At 58.1% G+C, this 23,443-nt stretch overlaps 3 protein-coding genes across 3 annotated transcripts; 2 read left to right on the top strand and 1 right to left on the bottom strand.

Annotated features, from left to right (window-relative positions):
- Nucleotides 1-720: 720 nt before the first annotated feature.
- BFAR (bifunctional apoptosis regulator) lies at nucleotides 721-4,626 on the bottom strand. Its single transcript, XM_015811977.1, has 7 exons — nucleotides 4,331-4,626; nucleotides 3,631-3,832; nucleotides 2,991-3,160; nucleotides 2,561-2,705; nucleotides 2,131-2,304; nucleotides 1,785-1,987; nucleotides 721-1,393 (listed from the first exon to the last, which is right to left on the bottom strand). The coding sequence occupies exons 1-7, from the start codon at nucleotides 4,576-4,578 to the stop codon at nucleotides 1,201-1,203; spliced, it is 1,335 nt and encodes a 444-aa protein (XP_015667463.1). The 5' UTR covers nucleotides 4,579-4,626; the 3' UTR covers nucleotides 721-1,200.
- A 1,970-nt stretch (nucleotides 4,627-6,596) lies between these two features.
- PTX4 (pentraxin 4) lies at nucleotides 6,597-10,602 on the top strand. Its single transcript, XM_029283344.1, has 3 exons — nucleotides 6,597-6,734; nucleotides 8,763-9,540; nucleotides 9,962-10,602. The coding sequence occupies exons 1-3, from the start codon at nucleotides 6,597-6,599 to the stop codon at nucleotides 10,600-10,602; spliced, it is 1,557 nt and encodes a 518-aa protein (XP_029139177.1).
- Nucleotides 10,603-12,352: 1,750 nt separating this feature from the next.
- CLCN7 (chloride voltage-gated channel 7) lies at nucleotides 12,353-21,695 on the top strand. Its single transcript, XM_015811996.1, has 25 exons — nucleotides 12,353-12,451; nucleotides 13,739-13,810; nucleotides 13,898-13,969; nucleotides 14,134-14,199; nucleotides 14,736-14,868; nucleotides 15,057-15,166; nucleotides 15,244-15,324; nucleotides 15,615-15,677; nucleotides 15,999-16,082; nucleotides 16,244-16,337; nucleotides 16,499-16,563; nucleotides 16,658-16,774; nucleotides 17,090-17,144; nucleotides 17,555-17,615; nucleotides 17,718-17,856; nucleotides 18,132-18,225; nucleotides 18,491-18,660; nucleotides 18,892-18,943; nucleotides 19,288-19,415; nucleotides 19,775-19,860; nucleotides 20,080-20,212; nucleotides 20,564-20,623; nucleotides 20,860-21,036; nucleotides 21,291-21,371; nucleotides 21,537-21,695. The coding sequence occupies exons 1-25, from the start codon at nucleotides 12,353-12,355 to the stop codon at nucleotides 21,621-21,623; spliced, it is 2,379 nt and encodes a 792-aa protein (XP_015667482.1). The 3' UTR covers nucleotides 21,624-21,695.
- Nucleotides 21,696-23,443: the final 1,748 nt, after the last annotated feature.

Below are 23,443 nucleotides of genomic sequence, written 5' to 3'. Positions count from 1 at the left end.
AGGCTACTCTCCCTCGGAGGGCCCAGCCTCGTCCTGCTGCACCGGGAGAGTCTGCGGGCAGTGCTGGGGTCTCACTTCCAGGATGTCACCCAGCGCAAGCCCAACTCCTTTGGGATGCAAAATTTTGCACTAGTGGGTAATGGCATGTGGGAATGAGACTGGGCAGAGAGGCAGCCAGGGATGGTCAGATAAAAGGCAACTTAGCCCTCAGCAGGAAAGTGGGAGGAGCAAGAGGGTTAGAAGAGCCCCTCCCTAGTTTTGTGGTTGTAAAGGAGAAGGAGACAGGAGAGAAAGTTTAGGACTTACAAGATTGGTGTCAGCCATGCGAGGTAGAACAGAGAGGAAACACGACCAGATGGACTATTTCTACTTTCTTGTAAAGCTACATTAACAGAATCTTGCAAGTCTGAAAGTCCAAATCTCTCCCCATCTCCTTTACAGCCCAAGAAGCTTGGGAGGGCTTTTCTGACCTTCTTCCCCCTCCCCTGGTCATTCCCACATTCCATTACTGTACAGAAAGAAAGAGCACCCAGGGCGGCAAGGGAGGGCATAGAACAGGACTAGTTTAATGAACATAGCAAGGTTCAACTCCCGTCATCACAGCCTGGACATTGATGATCACCAGGCAGCCAGGAGACCAGCCATTGTTCAGTCCAGCCTACCTCACAATCTAAACAAGAAAGGGAAGGAGGGAATACTGGGTGAAAAAACAAATATTGCTACTTTTAGAAAATATTATTTAATTTGTAAAAATGTTCTATGCAAATTTAAAGATCATGTTAATACAAATGCAGAGTCAAATTTCATTTATAGGGACATCACATTAACATAAAGATCGTCTTGGTTTCACCAGAGATTTAACACAAAGCAACACAGAGGAAATTTAGACACACAGAGAAACCAATTCACCTATTTACACGCAAGGTATCCTTTTCCAAAGAGTTTGCAACCCCTGCTTCAGTCGGCTCAAAGTAAGAGTTTGGATTATGCAAACATTACATCTTCTCTGCCCCCAGGAAAAAGTGCCTCTTGACCCTGAAAAGGAAGTGGGGCACGCAAAGAGCTGCAAAACTAGACGGTTCAGTTACCCATGGAGGAAGTATCAGCTGATTTAGAAGTGCAGAAGGACAGAGCTGATCCCTCAGCATCCTGCCCCCGACGGTGGAGGGTCTGGCCGCCCCAAGGCCAGGGCCCTCTGCCTCACGGGACTTGGGTTTCCAGCCGACGGACTTCCTTCACTACAAGGTCAATGTTAATGATCGGGTTGAAGTACAAAGCCCAGTAAAAGAGGCAATTGCCGGCAAACTGGGGAATAACTGGCCAGAAGATGGCCATCAGGAATCCCTGGGTTGACATTTTCCAGAAGTGGCTCCACATCCGGTAGGGAATTTTCCTGAAGAGGAGGAGGGGAAGAGAGAGAACAGGGTTAACATCTGGGCGTGGCAGCTTTTAGATTCACCCCATCGATATCCCGGGTCTTTTGCAGGCCCTGTTTGTCCTTGCAATACCGGCCAGGCCGGACATATCGGGCTACCCGAGACGGAAAGGAGGGTGGGGGATGAGCTTGAAAAGAAACAAACGGCATGAGGGGGGACTTTTTGCGAAGGGCAGAGCCTAAAGATGGACAGTTTTCAAGTAGGTCCCTCTGAGCAAGCTTCCTCTGTGCTAGAGCAGGAAAAGCTAGGAAAATCTTCCTTTGAGATGGACCAATGTAACTGTGGCCAATAATTTAAGTCTGTCATTAAGACCCCCCCCCCCAGCCAGGAGGGAGGCAAGGGACTCACTTCAGCTCCCGCCTTGACCAGAGCCGCCAGAAGGAGAGCAGCTCCAGCACGGACAGCAGCATAGCATTCACAATGATGAAGCGGGAGGTCCAGTAATGGACCTCCAGCCAGTCCCAAGCGAACTCGGCAAGCAGCTGATAGGGCAGAAAAGCAAACTTCACCAGGAATTCCCGCCACTGTTTCCACACCGGGTCCTTGTGGTCCTGCAGAGACAGAAGACGAGCACCAGCTGCCTCACAGCCCTCTTGGGGGAGCCTCGGCAGCTCCGGAGCAACAGCTGGAGGCGCAGACACCCCTTGCTTCTTGCCAGGGTCGAAAGCCAAACTGCCCGGGACTCCACACTTACGTGCAGTTTTGCAATAACGTCTGCAAGCTCCTCGTCCTCCGGCACCGGGCAGATGGTGTGGATGAAGGGCAGGAAGGTGTTGCTGTAATCCGACAGGTACAAGTACAGCAGGGTGAGCCGAGGGGAGCTCTTCAAAGCGTAGAGCAGGAACAGCGATTTTCCGGGTTGCACCGCCTGCAAGGCCAGGGACATTGGTGGACGAAATGGCCAGGGACTTTGCTCTGCCACTGGCCGGGCTCTCCCAGGCACGATGCTGCTTGCTAGGCCTGGGACGTGAGATGTGGGAGAAGACCCCCTCTAAGTCCCATCAGCCAGGAGGGTGAAGAGGCCAGGGCTGCTGGCCTTCGGTTTTGATCCTCTGGATCAGAACAGTCTGAGCGGTCGAGAGAAACGACCAACGGCTCCACTTGACTCTACAGCAGACACTCACTTTGTACTCCCAGAGGTTTTGTGGCGGCTTCACCCCCCGCATCTTCACCCACTCGAGTTCCATTGTGATGGCTTTTCTGTGGCTGCTGTTCTCCACCTGGTAAGGAGCCTGTCTGAGTTCTTCATCGGTCAGCGTCAGAAGCAGCCTGCAAGATGAACCATTCAGGCAAGAGAACCCACTGCCCGGCTCCAACACTGCAAAGCCCGAAAGTCTCCATCAGAGACTTTTAAGAAGTCTCAGACATTTTCACCCAGAGCAAAGAGAAACTCTAAAGGGAGCAGAAATCCTTGGCGAGGGAGCAGCCAATCGCCTATGACTCCCAAGCAGGCCATGAACATCAGCACGTTTGTCCCCATTTGCACATCCCCTGAGAATGACAGGCAAAGCTTTGTGTTCAAATCCTCCCATCCTCCCTAACGTTCTGACTCACCGTCCATTCACCCTCTCCTGCAGGAACCTCTCCTTGTAGAGGGACGTCCAAGGCCCCAGTTGCCCAAGCCAGTGGGTCACCTCCTCTGCCGTCCATTTGGCGACAGGCTTGTGGACCAGCAGGCCGTCCTCTGACTCCCGGCTGCTCCAATGGTAGCCCAGCAAAACCACCTAAGGGACCAATGGAGAGCATCTGAGGCTGGGCTGGGGAGGGGCTCGGGGTGTTTAAAGCAACTACAATAAGCATCATGTTCAAAGTCTGATTTGACAAGCCAGCCATGCCTGGTGCAAGCAACTTTAAATTATAGCTTAATGTCTTAGGAACACTGTTTTCAATAAGCCACATGTGGCCAGTTCTCTGGGATCAGGCGGCACAAGAGGCCAGCCAGCCACAGCCGCTGCCCTTCAGCCTCGCTTCCTGAGCGCCAAAGAGAAAATGGCAGCCACGGGCGGGGGACAGAAATTGGGTGGGTAGCCAAGCCCCCTCCCTGGTTTCCATGCAGGCAGTCAGAGAACCGCACCGGAAGCTCAGCCTCCTTTGCAGAGACTGCTAGGCTCCACTGCTCAAACGGTGCCCTGCAAGGCCTCCCCCCGCCCCCGTCACGGCAGTGCTTGTGAAAAATGTCCTCGGGGAGCCGTACCGCCACGCAGGTCAACGCGGTCAGGACACCGGAGAAAAAGCCTCCTCCGGGCGGGTTCACCCTCCCGGCACTGGGGGCTGCCGTGGGCTGGTCGCTCCCATACTTCTGAAAGGCAGCCAGACTTTGCGTTGCCTCGTGGTTTTGCAGGATGTCGTCTTTGCGCTGCTCAATGGCAGCCGGGAACAACTTTTCAACGGCATTCCTGGAAGGGAAAAAAACTGCTTGAGCCGACTTTGGTGGTCATGAGCCAGCTCATTAATTTCTGGAAAAGCCTTTTCTAACTTGCAGCGAGAGACACGTCCAAAGCATCCCCTGACTCAGGCCTGCCCAAATCCTTCAACAGGAATCACTTGCTGGTTCTCCCAGTAATCTTTGTTTGGCTCTGCCCACCTTGCAGTGGGCTGGGGAAGGAAGACCCGTCTGCCTTTGGAGGAAGCAATGCAACGTCAGGCTGGCTTCTTACCAAGGCCGCACCCTGCTAAGAGCAGAGGCAACTAGGCCAAAGGACGGCAGTCAGTCACTTCCTCCTGATGTGCCCCAAGGCGCAGTTGGGGAGGCACCAAGGCTCCTGGCCAGGGCAGAGAAATAAGCCCTAGGCCAGCTCGCCTCCCCCCACCCGCTCGCCTCTGGATGTCTTGGGACCATTGCTTGGGTCTCAGCCTGGCAACTGGGGTGGGCGAAGCCGGCAGGCAATGGTCACCTGAGGAGGATGTTGACTTTTGGGAACCCTTCCCATTTTTCCCGGCACTCTGGACACTCGTTCTTCTTGGAAGACGTCCACCATAACGCCAGGCAGTGCCGGCAGAAGCTGTGCCCGCAGTTCAAGGTGGTGGGGTTGATGAGAATGTCGTAGCAGCAGTGGCAGGAGAACTCGCTGACGGAGACCCGCCGGCTGATCCCTGGCGCATCCAGCCTGTCTGCTGGCGAAGGAAGGCTCTCCTCCTCCATGTCTGTGGCTGACAAGAGACGGCAGCGGCCTCACATTCTCCAGCCCCGAGGGCAACTGGAAGATGGCAAAAGAGGCCCCTTTAGTTTCTACACACCTCAGAGACAGGACTTGTTTGTCTCATGGAGAAGTTCTTAGCAGCTCCTGAAATGCTTTCTAGATTATAATTGCTCAAGTTAATAAGGACCATCATTTGTGGAATTTAGATTCATTTTACATTTTGACTATTACCAGTTTTGCCTTCCTTCTGGGTAGAAATGGAACAATATCAATTAACTATGCAACATGAGCATTATAACAATGTCCCCATAGTACTGTGTCTTATGCACACCTAGATTTTTAAGTGGGTCAAAAAGGTGGTTTGATTTAAAGCAACAAGATAAAAAAAACCAAAGTAAGGATATTGCTGATACCCTGAGCATGTAAAGGAACGGTGGAATTGCTTTGTAATAAATCCCCAATTCTGACCGTCATTAAACACGTGGCTGTTTTTTTTACTGAAGTGCAAACATCCTATATCCTAAAAGAACACACCTCTGTGTTGCTACTTCAGTGCAAATCAGCCTCTGAAAGTAGTTCCTCTCTGTCTGCAATCAGTTATTTATCCTCACCTTAGCAAAGCAGACTATTGAGAACAGAATTCCTTGTGAACAGAGAAACTGACCTCAAAGAGAAGCTGGGTTTGACTCTTTTTCCTACAAAGCGGAATTAAAGCAGAGCTCCGAGGCCTTTCGGAGCTCCTTTCTTACCCTCCCAGGCTCACCTGGAACAGGAGAGAATATTCGAGTTCTGCAGCATTTCAGGAGGGAAGTGGGAACGAACTGCCCTTGTTTGTTGTCGAGGCAGAGAGAAAATTCTATTTTGTTCATGCTGGAGCATTATAACACACACACACACAAGCACGGAGGGCTTTGCCGGAGCGGCCGTGGAGGAAGCGGGCAGGCACTCCGGGGCTTCATCCAACAGGACGTAAAGCGTTTTTTACTTACTCTCCAGCGGGAACAAGAGCAACCATCTAGGTATTCACTGAAGGAGTCTCGGGCAAGCGGAGCCTCCCGCTTCAGAGGCAGTCTACCCCTCCCCCCACTTGCAGCCCCCTCCGCCAGGGACGATGGCCACTCGGACCCCCCGGTCGGCCCCAGGGCAGCTGCTCCTGCCCGCAGGGCGGGAAAGCCCTTCCGCACCGCAGGACCCTCCTGGGAGGCGGTCCGGAGGAGCCTCCGGAGGCAGGGGCAGTCTACCTGGGGATGCCAGCGGTGGGGGGGGAGGGAGGGGCGCAGCGACGCGAAGCCACGGGGCCGGGACAAATTGGCGTCAGAATCCCGAGAACGGCCGCTGCCCCACCACCAGCCGCCGCCAGGAGGGCCACGAGACCCCGCAGCGCCGCTCACTCACCGGGGGGCCGCGGAGCCCCTCTGACAGCCACTTCCGCCCGCGCATGCGTACCGCCCGCGCTGTCTCACGCCTGAACCGGCAGCGCGCCTGCGCGAGAGGAGGCGCTCTGCCGAACGCGGACCCACCACAGTGCCCCCTGCCGCTCATTCCCGGGCAGCGCGGCGGGGGGGGGGGCAGGAAGAGCTGCTAACATCCCTGCGAGGTAGTCCAGCTCAGAAGGGCCGCAGCTGCCCCCAGGGTGGTCTTTCGTGGCGGCGTCTGGCGCTTGCGCCACGGAGGGGAGTCTTTCCGCCGCTTTCCTCTCTGCGGACAGCTGCCTCCTGCGGCCCCGGGGTCTTTCCTGGGATGGGGTGTCCCCCGTCCCGTCCGAACTGACTTGTTCCGCCTGTCTCCTGCCCGCCCCCAACAGCCCTCGGCGCGGCGCAGCACCGCGTGGCCCCCCGTCCTGTCCCCGCGGGCTGGGATCGCGCTCCCTCTGCCCCTCCCTCCCTCCCTCCCTCCCCCCTCCCTCCCGCGGCGCAGCTAAAGGGGGCTCCGGGGTCCCAGCGGGCCTGATCTATTCCGGGCACGGCCAGGCGCTCGTGCCAGCCAGGCTCGTCTCTCTGGGATCCGCAGCGGCTTCGGGATGCGGGCGGCGGCGGGGCTCGTGCCCGTGGCCCTGGTCCTGGCGGCCGCCTGTCTGCGGGGCGCCCTGCTGCAGACCCCGGGGGCAGCTGAGCCGCGGCGACCCCTCTTCGAGAAGCTCCGGCGCCTGGAAGCCCAGGTGAGCCGCTCCGCTCCCTCCTTCCCTTCCCTGTCCGCGGTCGGAGCGGGCGCCGGTCCTTTTCCCGCCCCGACGGGAGTCCACGGGGAAGCCTCCCGCGTATATTCCGCTTCTGACCCTAGAAGTGGAGACGGACCGGGCAGCCGCATCCCCTTTCCCCCGGGGGAGGACGCGGTGCCCGGTCTCCACGGCTGGCCTCCTTCTCTTTAGTCAGACTTTCTGCTTGGCTTTGATCTCCTGAAACGCGACGGCGGCTCCTCCTGGGGGTTCCTGCTCTCCCCTTCGAAGCTCCTGTTTGTGTGTTGAGGGTCACTTTTTCCAGGGGGCGTTTTCAGCGAGTTCACTATCCAAAAGGCCAGTAAAATCGGGCCAGAATGATGGACTCGGGAGCAGGAAAAGGCTGCGTGTTGAACTCGGCTGCCAGCTTTGACCCGAGCTTATTATGTGGTACTTATTCTGCTATCCGAGCTCTCCTTTTCTTAACCAGCAACAAATAAGCGATCCAAGCACATTGAGTCCCTTAAGGATGCTGCTTCTGTTCTTGAGCCCCAACAACCGCCAGCTTGAGGGGGGGGGGACTGTTTCCAGCCAGATCCAACTGGATAGAGAAGTGGGGGTCCCCAGAGGGGAAAAGGGAGCCTGGCGATGTCTGCCTGACAACCGGCTATAATCGGCAAGAATAAATAAAGTGATGGAATCGTTTCAGGGAAAATAAAGGAGGAACTGCAGCTCAGAAAAACTCCCAATTTTACAGGGCCCAACAGGCAATAATGGGGGGGAGGCAGGGGGGGAAGTTGCCAATCCTCCTCCTCATTACAGTTCCCTTGGGTTCCCACAGCCTGGGAGACTGCGGGGGGATGCTCGAAAGCTCACACCCCATTGTGGCTCCAGCTCCCTCCCTCCCTTGCTCAGACCCAGGTCATGTTTCGCTGCAAAAGTTAGTGACAACAGCTGGTGGTGTGATATATAAGCATTTCAGGTTTTGCCAGAGGCCATTTTAGGCTAAGATTAGCCACAGATATTGGCCCAGCAAAATATATTTCTGCATTTTTGGATGGATTTAAAGAAGGCTATTTTGTGAAAGTCTTTCCTGGGTCTGGGCTTTCTTGCCAGCCTGGGCCTCCAGAGTCTTGTACTGCAAACCCCATCAAGTACAGCCAGAGTGTCCACTCCCCGTGATAGTTGGGGTAAGAGGAATGGTGGTCCACATTTAGACGAGCTGGCTGAGGGAGCCAGGGCACATGAACTAATACAGATTGCCACAAATAGCCCGACCATTTCAGGAGAAGACAAGAAAACGACCTCGGGACATCTCAAAACTTCAAAACAACGAAATATTTGCCACCCGAAATAGCAAAATTAGCACATTGATCGTTACACTCACCAACCATTTTCAGTTAGTGCTATAAATAATTGTACTTGTTATGGTAAAAATACAACTTCCTAAATATAGTTGAGATTACTCAGTAGCTCCAACGAAGCTGGTGGAAAAATATAATGATGTATTTTGGTCCAAATATCTGGCCGCTGGCCGGTGTCCTTATGCAGTGACATGTCTAAAGGCTTCATAGAAACTTTCTATATTAGTTCAACACCATCGGTAGGTATTGGAAGGGAAACCCCCCCCCATTTTGTTCTTGTTTTGGGACCCTGACTTGGTCCTTTTGTTTTGCTCTCAGAGGGCATCTTGGGCAGTGCTTGAAGCCATAGTCTGAGTCCCACCTCTGGACACGTTCAGAAATGCACATTTCTAATGCCGTGGGGTGCCGTAGAGTGAGGCTGCAAAGACAGGCAGGAAAAGGGGCCTTCAGTCCTGGGCTTTTGCCCCCTTCCTCTCTGGCTTCCTCACAGAGAAGCCAGAGATACCAAATGAAGGGCCCCGAGGCTCTCGGTGCTATCATGCCTGTGCCTGTCCTAGGAAGGAGCGGATCCCGCTTTTCTTGCCCCCACCCGTTTCCCCATGCTGTTGTCCTGGGCCTCCCCTCTGCCCTGGGCTTTGAGGGGCCTGACCGGACTCCTGTTTCCCAGTTCCGATGGTTTCAGGAGGTCACCCTGACGCGTCTTCAGGAGATGGCAGAGAACTACAACCTTTCTCACAGTCTGCACACCAAGATGGACCAGCTGCTGCAGAAGCAGGAGAGCCTGGAGCTGGTGGCCAACGGGTCCCGGGCCTCCAGCCAGGAGGAGCTGCATCGCTTACAGGCTTGGGTAGAGAAGCTGGAAAGGAGTGGCAAGAAGCAAGCGCTGAGGATCCGAGCTCTGGAAGAGGCCTGGCAGGAGACGCTGCAACAGCAGCCGAGGCCACAGCAGGAGAGCCGCCTGTCCAACCTCACCCAGGAGTTCAAGAGCCACCGGCAGGACTTCTGGCACATGGCTGTCCAGCAGCGGAGCCTGCAGAAGGCCTTGGAGAGCCTGCAGGATGCCCTCCGGAGCCAGGGAAGCAAGCTGGGCAACATCAAGCGAAGGCTGAAGAGTCTTAAGCAGAAGGAGGTGCTGCCCAGTCCTTGGACTGCAGCCCGTCGCTTCGGTTCAGAGAAAGCACCAGAGGCGGTTGGAGGGCAGAGCCCCACCTCGAAGAAGCTGGGTGCCAGGCATCGCCAGCAGGGGGGTGACCTGGAAGCCCTGGCCAAGAGCCAAGCGGCACTGCAGAGAGGCTCCCTTCTGAGCCAGGAGGCTTCCCCGCTTCAGGTGGATCCGGGTCCTGCCTCTTCACCTGAGCAGCAGATCCTGGAACAACCGCCCCCTGGCCCAGCCAAAGCCCCTGCAGAGGAGAAGCCTCCAGGAAGGCCTCGGAAACCAGGGACAAGTAGGTATAGAGGGGAGGGTGTGCTGATGCATGAATGCTGCGAGGCTCCTTAAACTTCGATGCAGTGGCCTTTCTCGGCCTTAAAATGTGCTGGAGGCTTATCTGGCCAAAGGCCACCCTTCAACCCTCTGCCTCAGGAGGCCAAGTTGTTTCCACAGGTGGAACTTTCCTTTTGGGGAGACACTTGCGCGGACTTAGAAGCTGCTGCTGCTTCTGCCTGCTTCTAACTTGGAGGTGCTTTAGCATTGTACTTTGCTTTTTGTATTTTATCTGCTGTAGGCTTTTTAAACATTGTCTGGGCCCCGAGTGACATGCACGCTTTAGATTGGAAATCTTCTATGTAACTGTCACCACCTGAAGTAAAATTCTGAACTGGAGCCCCAAGCTGTGGTGACCCAGAGCTGCTCTTTCTTCCCTGCAGGGTGCAACGTGGATGCCATGCTGGTCTTCCCCAACGCTTCCACCGAGAACTTCGTAGCCTTCCAGCCCGGCCTGCAGACCAGCTTGCTGGAACTGAGCCTCTGCAGCTGGGTGAGGACCAGCGCCCGTTACCTGGGCACCATCCTGTCGTATGCCACAGAGGAGAACGACAACAAGCTGGTGCTCCATGGCAGGGACGCTGCCCCCCGAAACTCCATCCATTTTGTGATTGGCGACCCCGCTTTCCGGGAACTGCCAGTGGGGGCCGTCTTGGACGGCAGGTGGCACCACATCTGCGTCATCTGGTCCTCCCTCCAGGGGCGCTACTGGTTCTACCTGGACCGTCGGCTGGCCTCCCTGGGCTCCAGCTTCCAGAAGGGCTATGAGATTCCGCCCCAAGGGTCGCTGCTCCTTGGCCAGGAGCAAGACACGCTTGGCGGAGGGTTCGAATCCTCTGAATCATTCGTGGGGCTCCTGGCGGGCTTTGCCATGTGGGGCCGAGTGCTGCTGCCTGGGGAGGTCTCCAGCATTGCCCTCGGAGAAGACCTGCCCCACGGGACGGTGCTCACCATGGCCAACGTCTCCATGCTCAGTGGTTCTGTGCGGAAGGTAGACTGCCCCTGCCTTGAGCACTGCCTGTGAACACCCCCCCCCCGGGAAGCCCGGAGGCTGCCCACCATCCCCGCTCTCACCCCAGAATGAGCTCAGTTGGATTTTCTCCAGAGAAGGGACCCTGCCGAAGGGGCCAGGGCAGTGGTGGGATTCAAATATGTGAACAACCGGTTCTCTGTGTGGATGCCGCTTCCGGAAGTCCATTCTGGGCCTGGGCAACAAAAAATTAGCTACCAATTCTGCCAAAGTGGTGCGAACTGGCTGAATCCCATCACTGGGCCGGGGTCAACCTGAAGGCAGCAGCTAAAACCCCAAAGTTGCTCTAGGCCTCCCTTAGAAGAAGCCATTCAAGCCCCAAAGCAGGATTGGCGCATCTGTACAGTATTTCCTAGGATGGTCTTCATCCCACCTGTTTCGGCTGAGGGAGCTTCCCCTGCTCTCCCTCACCTCAGCCCCTTTGACTCCGGACTCCAAGACTGACTGGCCACCAGTAGTTCATATCACCCAACTGAGGGACGGGTGGTGGGCCTGGGGCAGGATAGCTGGCACTCTGGCTCAAGTCACCCAGCCAGCCTCCCCTGCTCAAACAGCAGCATCGGGCGCCCGGTTACACCAACTGCACAACTGCAGAAATATGGAAGAATAGGCTCCACGCATTGCCGATTTCCAGTATATTTGTGCAGGGGACGGGAACTGCTCATCACTCATCTGTCTGATGTTCCAATTTCTTCCTTCTGGCCTGGGGGCAGGGGTAGGAGGTTGGACATTTTTTTCCCCTCATCTGCTATTTTCATAATTTTTTAATAAAAAAAGATGGTGGGCATGGTTGATAAAGTACATTAGTTTCTCCCAAGATGAGAGTTTCTTCTTACATTTCTGACGCCAATTGTGATTCCCTGCCTTGCTTAGCTTGTGTAATGTACTGGAGAGAACCAATTAATTTCATGGTTGAAAACTAGGGTTTTGACTTGGAGCAATAAATATTTATTCAAGACCTGGGACATCCCACTCTTTCCATCAGATAAGTAAAAAATATTCAGTGTGACGGAGCTTAAAAATTTGAATTTCCCTATTTTTTTTAATAAGAAAAAAGACCAGACTGAATGCTCGAGAACTGGGACCAGCCCCGCCAGCGCTCCGTCTGAGGGGCGCTGCAGCTGGGGAGCCCGCGGGAGGAGGAGGAGGGCCAGCTTTGGAAGCTGCCCCGCCAGGGAGCTGCCGGCTGCTGGACCCTCCATCGGGTCCTTCCAAAATGCTCATTCCTCGCAACGCCCCATCTTGTCGCCACGCCAAAAAACACCCTCGGGAAAGGGGCATCGCTGTCCTCCCCGCCCGTTTAGAAGAGCGCCGGGCGGGCGGGCGAGCAGAGGGAACCCGGTGGGGAAGGAAAGGAGAGGTGGCTCCTCCGGGCCCGGAAAACCCCGGTCCGGCGTGGCCGTGAGCAAGCAGCGCCCTGGCCCCGAGTTAGCCCGCCGCCTGTGCGCCCTCCCCGCCTGGCTCGGGCTCCCCGGCAAGGACGCTGCGCCCCGAGCTGCAAGCGGGGAGCCGCGCAGGGCGCCCCGGGTGGCGGCTCGGAAGCGGCGGCGGGTCCAGCGAGGAACGAGCATCCCGACGCAGAGGGGCGCGAGGCAGGGCAAGGCGGATGCCGGCGGCACCGGGACTCCATCCCCCGTGATGCTCCGGGGCGGGCGAGGCGGGCGGGTCACGTGACTCGCCAGCTGCGGCAGGTCACATGATCGCCGCTCGCTCGCTCTCGAGTCGGCCGGCCTGCGGAGCGGCGATGGCGAACGTGGCGACCCGGGTGTCGTGGTCTGGCCGGGAGGGAGAGGCCGAGGGCCGGGGCGAGACCACGCCGCTGCTGAACGGCACGAGCGGGCAGGTGAGGCTGGCGGAGCCTCCGTGGCCAGGAGAAGTCCATCGCTGGGCGGGGCGAAGCCCAAGGCGCGGCCAGCCGGGCTCCTGGTCCGGGGACAGGCGGGGCTGGGGGATTTGAGCCTTCAGGAGCGTTTCATAAGATTCCTGAGCATGTGTAGAATGCCTTTCCCACTCCTACAGGGAATGGCGCACGCCTGGGCTTCCAAGCAACCTTGGCCCGGGGTCCCTGGGGCTCAGCAAAGACCATAGCTAGAGGGACAGCGCTCCTCCAAGCCCTGCCATCCAAAGCTGTTGGCCGGGACATTCTTCAGCCAGGAGAGGGAAAGCGGCCTGGAAGTTGGAAGTTGAAGGCGTGAGAAGGCGCCAAACAGCCTCTGGGAGTGGGGGCCTGGGAGAGGCTGCCAAGGTCCTGTTGTGATGCCTGTTGGCGATCCAGTGGTGCTCCTGGAATCCCTCCCAGGCTTGTTTCCTGTGCCCAGTCAGGCAGCGCTTGGGGCATTGGGATCCCGGCCATTCCTGGGGAGCCTTTGTACCATTCTCTGTACTCTCTGGGATGAGGGGTTTGTTTCTGGAGGGGCCCCAAGTGGCACAGACAATCCTTTGCCCATCAGCTTGGTGGCAATCTGTGGGCAGTTTCTGAAAGCCGACTAGCTCTGGCTCTTTTTCAGCATGTTGACACTACTAACATACAACAGTTTCACAAAACAGTCTCTCTATTGCCTAAAATATTGCTCTAAATTTGAAATATTTCAATCTGCCTGTCCTGCATCCTTCGGTCATAGCCAAAGCAGGCCAGTTATCGGAAACTGCCACAGATTGCCACAAAGCTGACAGGCAAAAGGTTGTCTGTGCCAGCCACCATTTGGGGCCCCTCCAGAAACAAATCCCTCATCCAAGAGTGCAGAAAGTGGCACAAAGACTCCCCGGGAATGGCTGAGATGCCAATGCCCCAAGCACTGTCCGATTGGGCACAGGCAACAAGCCTGCAGCGGCTTTGTGAATCCGTTTCCCATGACTTTTCTGCTCTTCCTTCCGCTTCCGCCCACCCCCACCATCCTTCTCCCAGTGCAGCAGAATGAGGCTTTTCATTCCCTGCTGGAACGTCACACACTCAGGGATGAAAAGGGAAATGTAATAATTGTTCGTACGGCCCACATGCTGTTGATAAAACAGCCCTGCTGCCTGCGGAGCTGTTGGGCTTCCCAGGGATAAAGCGTGGTTGCCCTGGATCCTTTCAGCCCCGAAAGGAGCTGGGCAGCTCAAGCAAGACAGATGTGTTTTGCCTCTGCAGCTGAGCCCTTCTTCGTCTTCCTTGCGATTTGGGCGCCTGAGCAATGTGGATCTTGGGGACCACGAGAGCACGGTGAGCAAGCCATCCGGTGGGAGGGGGGGGCAGCAGAATGTGGCTAAATCCAGAGTCTTGACTGATTTGAATTCTGGGTCCTTGCAGGAAACGGAGGCCCCTCGGTCCCTCCCCAGCGAGATTCCACACAACGACAAGCTTCTCTCCCTCAAGTACGAAGTGAGTGCCCCTGTTCTTCTTGGGAAGGGCCTGGGGTGGGGTTGCGGTCACCCTGGAAAGGGAGCCCTTCTTCCAGTGAGCCGGAGGCAAAGCTGGCGCTTTGTAGCTGGGCTGGGGGTGTCCACTTCTCCTGAAGGGGTTCTCCATCTTTTGGCCCCCTGCAGAGCTTGGACTATGACAACTGTGAGAACCAGCTCTTCTTGGAAGAGGAGAAGAGAATCAATCACACGGTGAGCCTGCCTCTCCTGGGCATCCCAGGGGCTGCTCTTGGGCCCCCTCCTCTCTGGGGCACAAACCATCGGCTACGTTCCTTGGATCTGCACGTCTGAAGAGCCTCAAGGGGAAGCCAGTGGACACTCTCCCTGCTGCAGCCACAGCTCCGGGATCCTCTCTCCCTTCTTTTGGGGGTGGGGGCGATTCTCCCTGGCTTCCTAATGTTGTTCTCAGCTGCTCCTGTGGCCGAGACTGGAAGGGGACTTCTGGCAGCCCAATTTATCCTAATCAGCTCTGCCAGGAATGAGGGAGGGTGCAGAGGGCTGAGCTAAGCCTTGAAAGTGGGGGAGGGGGAGGCCCACCCGCATAGAACAAGGAGGGAGACCTTGGTTTGCCCACATCAATGGCTTTCAGGTAAAGGTAACGTCAGATCTAGAACCTTGCTTTGTCAGTGGCCATGCTGCCTTCTGGACCACTGTGCAGCAAACATCAAAGCCTGTCTGAGAAGGGGGGGGCTGGACTCTGATCACCGTCCCCCCCCCCAACTATACAGGCATTCCGGACAGTGGAAATTCAGCGCTGGTTCATCTGTGCCATGATCGGCATCCTGACCGGGCTGGTTGCCTGCTTCATCGACATCATGGTGGAGACCTTAGCTGGACTCAAGTACAAACTGGTGAAGGGCAGTATCCTTGAGGGGTGCAATGGGGCAGGTGGGGGTTCTAGCTGCAGGGGAATTCCTCCTCTTCCAAGGCGTTTTCCTTCTCCTCCCCCTCAACGCCTCCCCCCGGGCCTATAAACATGGATTCCAAACTAAAAAAACCTGAGCCCAATCGGCACCTGTCTGCTTTTCCTTAAGCTTATTTTTGCCCAGATATTGACAAATTCACCGAGACGGGACGCCTCTCCTTCTCTCTGCTCCTCTGGGCCACTGTGAACGCAGGCTTTGTGATGGCCGGTTCCATCATTGTCGCATTTCTGGAGGTGAGGCCTCGCTCGGCTTGCACACACCCTCCGTGGTGGCAGCTGGGCCGCCGTGACCGAGTGCTTTGTCTCTGCAGCCCGTGGCCGCCGGCAGCGGAATTCCACAGATCAAGTGCTACCTGAATGGAGTCAAGATCCCCCACGTGGTTCGGCTGAAGGTCAGGAGCGTAGGGTTTGGTTGTGTTGTGGTTCTCCGCAAGAACACACACCGACCGACTCTGCTTTGATAAGGGAGAGTTGTCATGTGGCGTTCCAAGCTTCGGGCTTTGGCAGCCAAGCAGCAGCGAGTCAGGGAGGACCGTCCCTTTTGGGGTGCAGAAATGCTTCTGGCAAGGGTTGGGGTTGGGGTCTTGTGGAGTCTGGCACCTGCTCAGTCCTGTGGGTGCCTAGCTTGGAAGGGAGAGCAGAGCTGCCCTGACCCGTGGCATCCTGTGTGCTCCCCTTGCAGACCCTGATGGTTAAAGTTTGTGGCGTGATCCTCTCCGTGGTTGGAGGCCTGGCCGTGGGGAAGGTAAAGGAGGAGGGCAGGAGCTGCCCTATTGATTTGATGCAAGGGGGTGCTGGGAAACAGTCCTCCTGCCGCTTCCCCCCCCCCACGCCCCCAACAACCCTGGTTCAGCTGTGGCACTGGATGAACTGATGCCTGCCTTCGGTGCAGACAGCCCCCCAAGGGAAGGGGGAAGTGGCTAAGAGGAGCGTGATGGATGCCAGGAGCCGTGAGGGAGGATGGGTGTTCCCAACTGGAGAGAGCCGTCCTCCGCCCAGGCTCCGTCTCCCAGGGCTCCCCCTCTTGTCCAAAAGCCTCCTTGACCCCTCTGCGTTCCACTCCCAGGAAGGGCCGATGATCCACTCGGGGGCTGTCATTGCAGCTGGCATTTCTCAAGGGCGCTCGACTTCCTTGAAGAGGGACTTCAGGGTCAGTAGCTTCCCCCCCCCAAGAGCTGGGTGCGGTGTGGGAGCTGCAAGGTCTGGGCTGAAGATGCCGGCCTTCAGGGGGGCCGCCTGGGAGCTGCATTGGGCGGGAGAGGCCAGGCGTGTCCTACCTGCACACAAACTCCTCGCTTTGTCGGCCTGCAGATCTTTGAGTATTTCCGGAGGGACACGGAGAAGCGGGATTTTGTCTCGGCTGGAGCTGCCGCCGGCGTCTCAGCTGCCTTTGGGGCCCCTGTTGGTAAAGCACTTTCCTTCTCCCTCCCTAAGCCTCTCTTTGGCAAAGACGGGGCCCCTCTCCGGATGCCTAGGAAGAGAAGAGCCGGGCAGAGTGAGGGCCACAGGGGCCCTGCCCTGGGGAACGGGTGCCTGCTCACCTGTGCCCCCTCCCCTCCTTGACAGGTGGGGTCCTCTTCAGCTTGGAAGAAGGCGCTTCCTTCTGGAACCAGTTCCTGACCTGGCGGATTGTAAGTGCCGAGGAGGGGAGGGGGCTGCGCCCAGGGACCCAGCTCCCCCGAGGGCCTGACTGCTGCCCGCCTCCTCTCCTCTCTCCCCCCGCAGTTCTTTGCCTCCATGATCTCCACCTTCACCCTGAACTCCATTCTCAGCGTCTACAAGGGCAACCCCCTGGACCTCTCCAGCCCCGGCCTCATCAACTTCGGCAGCTTCGATTCCGAGGTAGGGCCACCATCCCATCCTTCCCAGCTGACCTTTCCCAGCAAGACTCGAGGCCCGGCCGGAGCTATCTGGTCTCCCTTTGTTCTGGGGGGAGAGAAGCCTGGGCACTGGCGGGGGGTTGTGGGTTGGTGTTGTGAGTTTGCGAAACGGAGCAAGTGGTGGAGCCCTCGAGCTGCTTTGGTTGCTGCTGCCCCTCAGGTGGGCGGAGGGTCTGCTGCTGGGGGCAGGGGGGCAGTGCCAGGAGGTGGCTGGGTCCTTGGCCACAGACTCTCCCCAGCGTTCCTGGCGTTCATATCTTTTTGTTCCTTGTTTCAGAAAATGGGGTACACGTTCCAAGAAATCCCCATCTTCATCTTCATTGGTGTGTTGGGTAAGCAGTCCTTTTGGCCTGGAGAACTGGCTTGGCTGACTTCACGGCTGGCCTCACCTGGCCACTGGGCCCCACTGGGCCTTTTGGGGAAGAGTCCCCACCGGCGATGCGGCTGTGCCCCCCTTGACAGCCTGCGGCGTCTCCAGCAAATACGGGGACCGTTTGTTAGGGGTGCTTTTTCACCTCCGCCCTCTCCTCCCTTGCTGCTCACGAGCAAGCCGTCCTCCGCAAGTCTGCATGGCTGAGGCCTGCAGACGTGATGCGGGCCCAGCCGGGAGGATGAAAGAAGGAGAGGTGGGGGGACTCCGGGCTCTCCAGATCCTGCAGGGGTGCTTTGTGCCCTAGAGGCAGAGCACCGGGGCCCATGCCGGGTCCCTTTCTGACCTGCCTCCGTCTCTTTCCTACTGCAGGGGGGATCCTTGGTGCCACGTTCAATGCTCTGAACTACTGGCTGACGATGTTCCGGATCAGGTGAGACCTTGGCGAGACTCAGCCTCTGATTCTGGGCTCTCGGGGGCTGCCCTGTCCCATCCAGCCTCCGGTTCACCTGCCTTCCCCCCCTCGGTTCCCCAGGTACATCCACCGCCCGTGCCTGCAGGTGGTCGAGGCCGTGCTGGTGGGGGCCGTGACGGCAGCGATTGCCTTTGTCCTCATCTACAGTTCCACAGACTGCCAGCCTCTCCAGGACAACAGCATGGCCTACCCGCTGCAGGTAGGGGCTTGCTGGGGGGGGGGTTTGTTGTTGCGCTGGAAGGAGTTGTTGCTGAAGGGCCCCAGGTTTAGGGTCAACAGGTGGGCAAACAGCTCAGCAGGCAGGATTGGAGTTTTAAACCCAGAGGGGCGGGCGGGGAGAGGTGTTGCCAGACTGGCCATGGGTTCAAAGCGTCCTCTTCAGTTTTGAGGCTCCACTAGAATTTGATGCTTCTGCTTTTCCCCGTTACGAGAGTAACAGGTTTCTCCTCTTCCTCCCCTTTTCCTTTTCACCAGCTCTTCTGCCCTGATGGGCAGTACAACTCGATGGCCGCTGCCTTCTTCAACACCCCCGAGAAGAGTGTGGTCCGCCTCTTCCACGACCCTCCAGGTCAGCCGCAACACAGAGGTGGATGGGGCTGAGCAGGGATTGTCTTAACTAGGGCACAAGGAGCTGCCTTGATGCCTCGGGTCGCGTCAGCCATGAGCCACAATTTGCCAGCCAAGCTGGCTGCTAAGCAGAACCGAACCACTCAGCGTAGCCTTCTTAGTCTTCCGCAATTGAGCAGCCATCAGGGTTTTACCGGGGCCCAGCTCACCCCCCCTCCCACTTCTCTTGGAGGGGAGAGAAGTGAGGGTCTTCTGTTTCCCCCCAGGCACTTATGACCCCATGACCTTGGGCTTGTTCACCCTGGTGTATTTCTTCCTGGCCTGCTGGACCTACGGGCTGACGGTGTCTGCGGGCGTCTTCATCCCTTCCCTGCTGATCGGTGCTGCCTGGGGCCGCCTCTTTGGCATTTCCTTGTCCTACATTCCCAATGGTTTGGTAAGCCCTGGGCTCCTTTCCCCACAGACCCGGGAGAGTCCTGAGAGTCTGGGTCACGGGTGGGGGTCAGAAAGGCGAGCTTCACTGCAGGGGCTGGCTGGAGCCCAGGATGTGTGTCTGGGCTGCCTTGTGTTGATCCTGGGGTCAGTTCCCTCCGCCCGCACTGTGGGGGCTCCTGGGGTAAAGCAGAGCCCCGTCTGCTCCACTGCCTGCTTTTTCTCTGGCTTCCAGATCAGGGCTGACCCAGGGAAGTACGCACTGATGGGAGCAGCAGCACAGCTGGGTGAGTGCCCAAGCGGTGGGCCCCTTCCCAAGGCCTCCACAGGGGAGGGAGGGGCCTGGCCGTGCTTGCGCAGAGCCCAGTTCTGATGTGCCGGTGGGGGTGGTTAAGTTTGGCTCCTTTGGGAGGAGCAGAGCCAGGCCGGGGGGGGGGCTCAGTCTGGGCCCTTCCGTCGCTCTGGCGGGATCAACAGCTGGATCCAGCTGGGTGGGAAAATAGCTCTGGACAAGTCGGGAACCTCCCGGCTGTTTCGGCTCCTGGTGGCCAAAAGGCCCATCGTGCCTGACGAGGCAGCAGGGCTCTTCCTGGGGGAGGAAGGAGAAGTGCCAGTGGGGGCTCTTTTCCAGGAGGGATCGTGAGGATGACGCTGAGCTTGACTGTGATCATGATGGAGGCCACAGGCAACGTCACCTATGGGTTCCCCATCATGCTGGTCCTGATGACGGCCAAGATCGTGGGGGACTTCTTTGCGGAGGTGAGGGGCTGCACCCCTGAAGAGCCCTGGCGGGAGGTCAAGAGACCCAGAAGCATTTTATCCCAGGGAATGCCCACGGCAGGAATCCCATGGCGCCAACATCCAGGCCACATTGGCATGACTCAGGCCAGATGGGACCTTCTGTGACTCAGTTTCCCCTCCCGACTGTCAGCACAGACTTTCCAGCGTCTGTCTGGCAGGACTGTCATCACACCCTGCATGGTCCTCCTTCCCCAAAAAGAATTATTTTGGGAAGCTTGGAGAACGTCTGCCAGGAACACCCGGGGGCTCGTTCTTCGTGGCCTCAGGGTCTCTCTCACCCACCTTCACACCCCCTTCTCCCCCTCCCCCCATTCCAGGGCTTGTATGATATGCACATCCAGCTCCAGAGCGTCCCCTTCTTACACTGGGAGGCACCAGTCACTTCGCACTCCTTCACTGCCACGTAAGTTGACCAGCCGACACTCGCGGGGCTCCCTGCAGGTCTGGCTGGAGGAGGGAAGAGGTCAGTGTGGTGGAGGGAGGCCCCTCCTGTCCCTGTGATGGGCGAGGGCCTCTTCCCCAGGGTTCCCGGTGGGAAAAACATCTGGCCGAGAGCCTTTCCCACTTGCACCCCAATGGCTCCCCTTGGGTCAAGTTTGAGTCTGGGTTCTCCTCCCTACAGACAGGTGATGAGCACCCCAGTCACTTGCCTGCGGCAGAGTGAGAAAGTGGGGACCATCGTGGATATCCTCAGCGACACGCCTTCCAATCACAATGGCTTCCCCGTGGTCGAGAGCACCCCTGGCAGCGACCAGGTGGGAAAGTGGCTGGCATGGGCTGGCAGCCCAATTGGGCAGAGGAGCTTCTGGGGTGGGGGCCCTCTTTGAAACCCCAGGGAGCTGTTGCTGCCATGACAGGCGGGGCTTGCTGACGGCAGGACGGTTTTATTCCCAGATTTGGGGATTCGTCTCAGATATTTTAACCCAAAGCAGCACTTGGGATAAAAAGCGCAGGGGTGTGGGTGTGTGTGAGGGAACCCTCAGCGCCACTTGGCATCCAGCATTTGCTGAGGGTTGGGCCAGGATGGGCCTCTCTTCTCTCCCCATTGTCGGGGTGGGAACAACCCCAATTTCAGCAGTGACCCAGGAAAGCCTCTCTTGTTGCAGACGATGGGGCTGCGAGGCCTGATCCTGCGCTCTCAGCTGATTGTGCTCCTGAAGCACAAGGTAGGTGTGCGCTGGATCGGGGCAGCGGGGGGGGGGGTGTCTGGCCGATGGGGGCAGCGGGAGCTGGCGGGGCTTGGGAAGCGCAGATGCTGTGGCAGAGAAGGGGCTTCCCGACCAGCCACCCGAGCCAGGCCTTCAAGGGGAGCTTAGGGCCATTATTAGGAGGGGAACCGGTCCGTTCCCACCGGCCTGGGCCAAGTGGGCTGCCCTCCGGAATGCTTCCCGCTTCCCTGCAGGTCTTTGTGGAGCGGGCCAGCCTGTCTCTGCGGCAGCGGCAGCTGAAGCTGAAGGACTTCCGGGACGCCTACCCTCGCTTCCCCCCCATCCAGTCCATCCACGTCTCCCAGGACGAGCGCGAGTGCATGATGGACCTGACCGAGTTCATGAACCCCTCGCCATACGCCGTGCCTCAGGTGAAGGGGCCTGGAGCGCACTGTGGGCTCCCCAGTGGGCAGGCTATGACCATGCCTGGCAGGGGGCCTGACACTCCCGAGCTGGAGGGGCATCTCGCTTCTCGGCCCAAGCTGGCCCATCTGGCTGCAGGGGCAGCAGGTTCAAGGGAGAGGGCCCACCTCTGGGTGGCCACGGGCTGCTGGAGGGAAGGATGGACACTGCTGGCCTCCATGCCATGTTCCCTCCCTCTGACCGGCCTGCGTCCCGGTTGCAGGAGGCCTCCCTCCCAAGGGTCTTCAAGCTCTTCCGAGCCCTGGGCTTGCGCCACCTGGTGGTCGTGGACAATCAGAACCAGGTAGGCCCCCCGCTCTGGTCCTTTGGGTGTGGGAAGAAGCAGGGGGAGGGGTGTCTCTTGCAGGGAGCTGCTCCTCCAGCTGCTGGGCCCATCGCCTTGCCCTGAGATGTGGGGGGGGGGGGGCGCTTGCCCAGCCTGAGCACGTGTGCCCCTCTTGCCTTGCAGGTGGTAGGGCTGGTCACCCGGAAGGACCTGGCCCGCTATCGGCTGGGGAAGAAGGGCATCGAGGAGATGCTTCTGGCCAAGACGTGACTTTGCTGGGCTGCTCAGGACTCGAGCGTTGCACTGGAGCCCTCCGGCTCTTCTCTTGCAGGGCGGCCGGCACAGAGGCCCCATCGGGGGCTCCCGCTTCAAGCTGCGCCCCTGGCTGCCCCCTCTTCCCCACGACCCTTTTCACTGCTCTGTGCAGGGTGGGGATGCTCTGGGCTCCCCAGAGAGCTCGGGGGTCCAGAGAGTGGCAACAGCAGGCAGACCTGCGGCAACCTGAGCTTGGTGTGGCTTTCGTGTGTCTTTCACGCATCCAGGTTCTCAGCCTGCTTTCCTTAGCCCATCACTCACCGACTGTGCCTTCCAAGTCCCTCCTCAGGCAGGAACCGCCCCAAGCAGGCCCCGAGCCCCTCTGTTTCAGCTCCCTTCCCTCCAGCAAGGAGGGGCTGCTTGGCCTAGGGGTGGGGCGTCACCCAGACTTGCTCTTTTCCAGCTTTTCTCTCTGTGTTGAAACAGACCAAGCGAGGCTGGCCTGGATCCATGTGCTCAGAGCATTGAGACTGGCGGTTTCTGCCCTTGAAGGGTGCAGATGGCATTGTGGGCAGTTTGTGTCCCCACTTGTGTTCACTTCTGTCCCCGGACAGCCCCCCTCCCCAAGGCGTCCGGACACCATTCGGTTGGAGGAGGCAGGCGTGGTCCACTGGGCCGACCAGCAGCCCTTTCCCCAAGGCTTTGGTTTTTTTCTTTTTTCTACCCTGCGAGGCCTTGAATGTTTGCTGTCTTCTACAGCATGCGCAGCTGTACCTCAAAAGCCCTTTTTTGTGCTGAAATAAAAATGAATTAGGTTTTTCTCCCTTCTGATACTGGTTCTTCTTATTGCCCTGGCTGTGCCAACCATGGAGTGAAGAGGGGTTGGGGCACGAGAGAAACTGGGCCAGAACAAAAATGGAATCTGGTGTGGAAGTTGGTGGCAGGGAGGATGTGTGAAGCTTCATCCATTCCCACCGCCAAGCAGCAGGTTCCCAGCTCCAAAGCCAGGTCTCTTAGCAACCGCTCCCAGAGGGGACCCATTGTGACCCATCAGGCAGGAGCCTTGGCCCGTCTGGCCCACTGGCCACCCCACGAGTATAGAGATGGAGAGAGGACGCAGCTTCCTGGATGGGCCATGAGGTCTGCATATGCAGCCTTGGTGCTCGGTTCCCTGGTGCTGCAGAAGGACCTCAGTGGGGGACCCTCCCTCCGGAGCCGGACTGCTCGGGAAGCAGATGGAAGAGAGGGGCCTGCCGGGTACTGCCCGGAGGGAAACCTGCTGTCCCAGTTCCAGCACATGTTGTGTTCACAAGGCTTCTGCTGGATCTCAGAGACAACATGGGGGTTTCCCCTGGCCGGGGCAGTCCTGCTGCTGCTCTGGCTGGGCTTTGAAATCTGGACCTCCTCCTGCCTGGCCAGGTGGCAAGCCCAGCTTAGGCGGCCTGTCGCAACGGAGAGCCACGCAGCCCAGCCCAGCCCTCCTCCCTTGGTAAAGAGGGCTTTACTTAAGCATATGGCAGTCTCTGGTGTGGCCCTGGGCAGCTCATGCACCCACCAGCCCAGGGCTTGGCTGACCAAAAGCACCCATACGCCACTTTTCTCCACTGCTTTTCTGTGTGAGCTCAGCCCGGTCTGAACGTGGCGCTAGGGGCCACCCTGTGGTTGCAGATGGAGAGCCTGGGTTTGCAAACGGTCCTGAGACATAAAGAGGAAGCAGGGAGGTCAGCCATCGTAACTAGACGCTCTCACTTCCACGTATGAGCTTTGGAAGGGGGGCGTCAGTTGAGCGGAGCCGAGAATGTGGGACCAGCCTTGCAGGGTCAAAGCAGACACCC

This window comes from Protobothrops mucrosquamatus, unplaced genomic scaffold (genome assembly GCF_001527695.2).
Source record: "Protobothrops mucrosquamatus isolate PMUCROS unplaced genomic scaffold, P.Mucros_1.0 scaffold60, whole genome shotgun sequence".
In the NCBI taxonomy this organism is placed as follows: Eukaryota; Metazoa; Chordata; class Lepidosauria; order Squamata; family Viperidae; genus Protobothrops; species Protobothrops mucrosquamatus.
Note: the sequence above shows the minus strand (reverse complement) of the source record. Positions and strands in the feature narration are given on the sequence as shown.

Excerpts from the sequence above, each read along its gene's own strand:
- BFAR (XM_015811977.1), bottom strand. The coding sequence starts at position 4,578 with ATGGAGGAGGAGAGCCTTCCTTCGCCAGCAGACAGGCTGGATGCGCCA. Across the intron at positions 3,833-4,330 it reads AAAGTCAACATCCTCCTCAG|GAATGCCGTTGAAAAGTTGT; the intron begins GTGACCATTGCC and ends TTTCCCTTCCAG. Across the intron at positions 1,394-1,784 it reads TGGTCAAGGCGGGAGCTGAA|GAAAATTCCCTACCGGATGT; the intron begins GTGAGTCCCTTG and ends CCTCCTCTTCAG.
- PTX4 (XM_029283344.1), top strand. The coding sequence starts at position 6,597 with ATGCGGGCGGCGGCGGGGCTCGTGCCCGTGGCCCTGGTCCTGGCGGCC. Across the intron at positions 6,735-8,762 it reads TCCGGCGCCTGGAAGCCCAG|TTCCGATGGTTTCAGGAGGT; the intron begins GTGAGCCGCTCC and ends CCTGTTTCCCAG. Across the intron at positions 9,541-9,961 it reads GCCTCGGAAACCAGGGACAA|GGTGCAACGTGGATGCCATG; the intron begins GTAGGTATAGAG and ends TCTTCCCTGCAG.
- CLCN7 (XM_015811996.1), top strand. The coding sequence starts at position 12,353 with ATGGCGAACGTGGCGACCCGGGTGTCGTGGTCTGGCCGGGAGGGAGAG. Across the intron at positions 13,811-13,897 it reads TTGGGGACCACGAGAGCACG|GAAACGGAGGCCCCTCGGTC; the intron begins GTGAGCAAGCCA and ends GGGTCCTTGCAG. Across the intron at positions 15,325-15,614 it reads CCCACGTGGTTCGGCTGAAG|ACCCTGATGGTTAAAGTTTG; the intron begins GTCAGGAGCGTA and ends CTCCCCTTGCAG.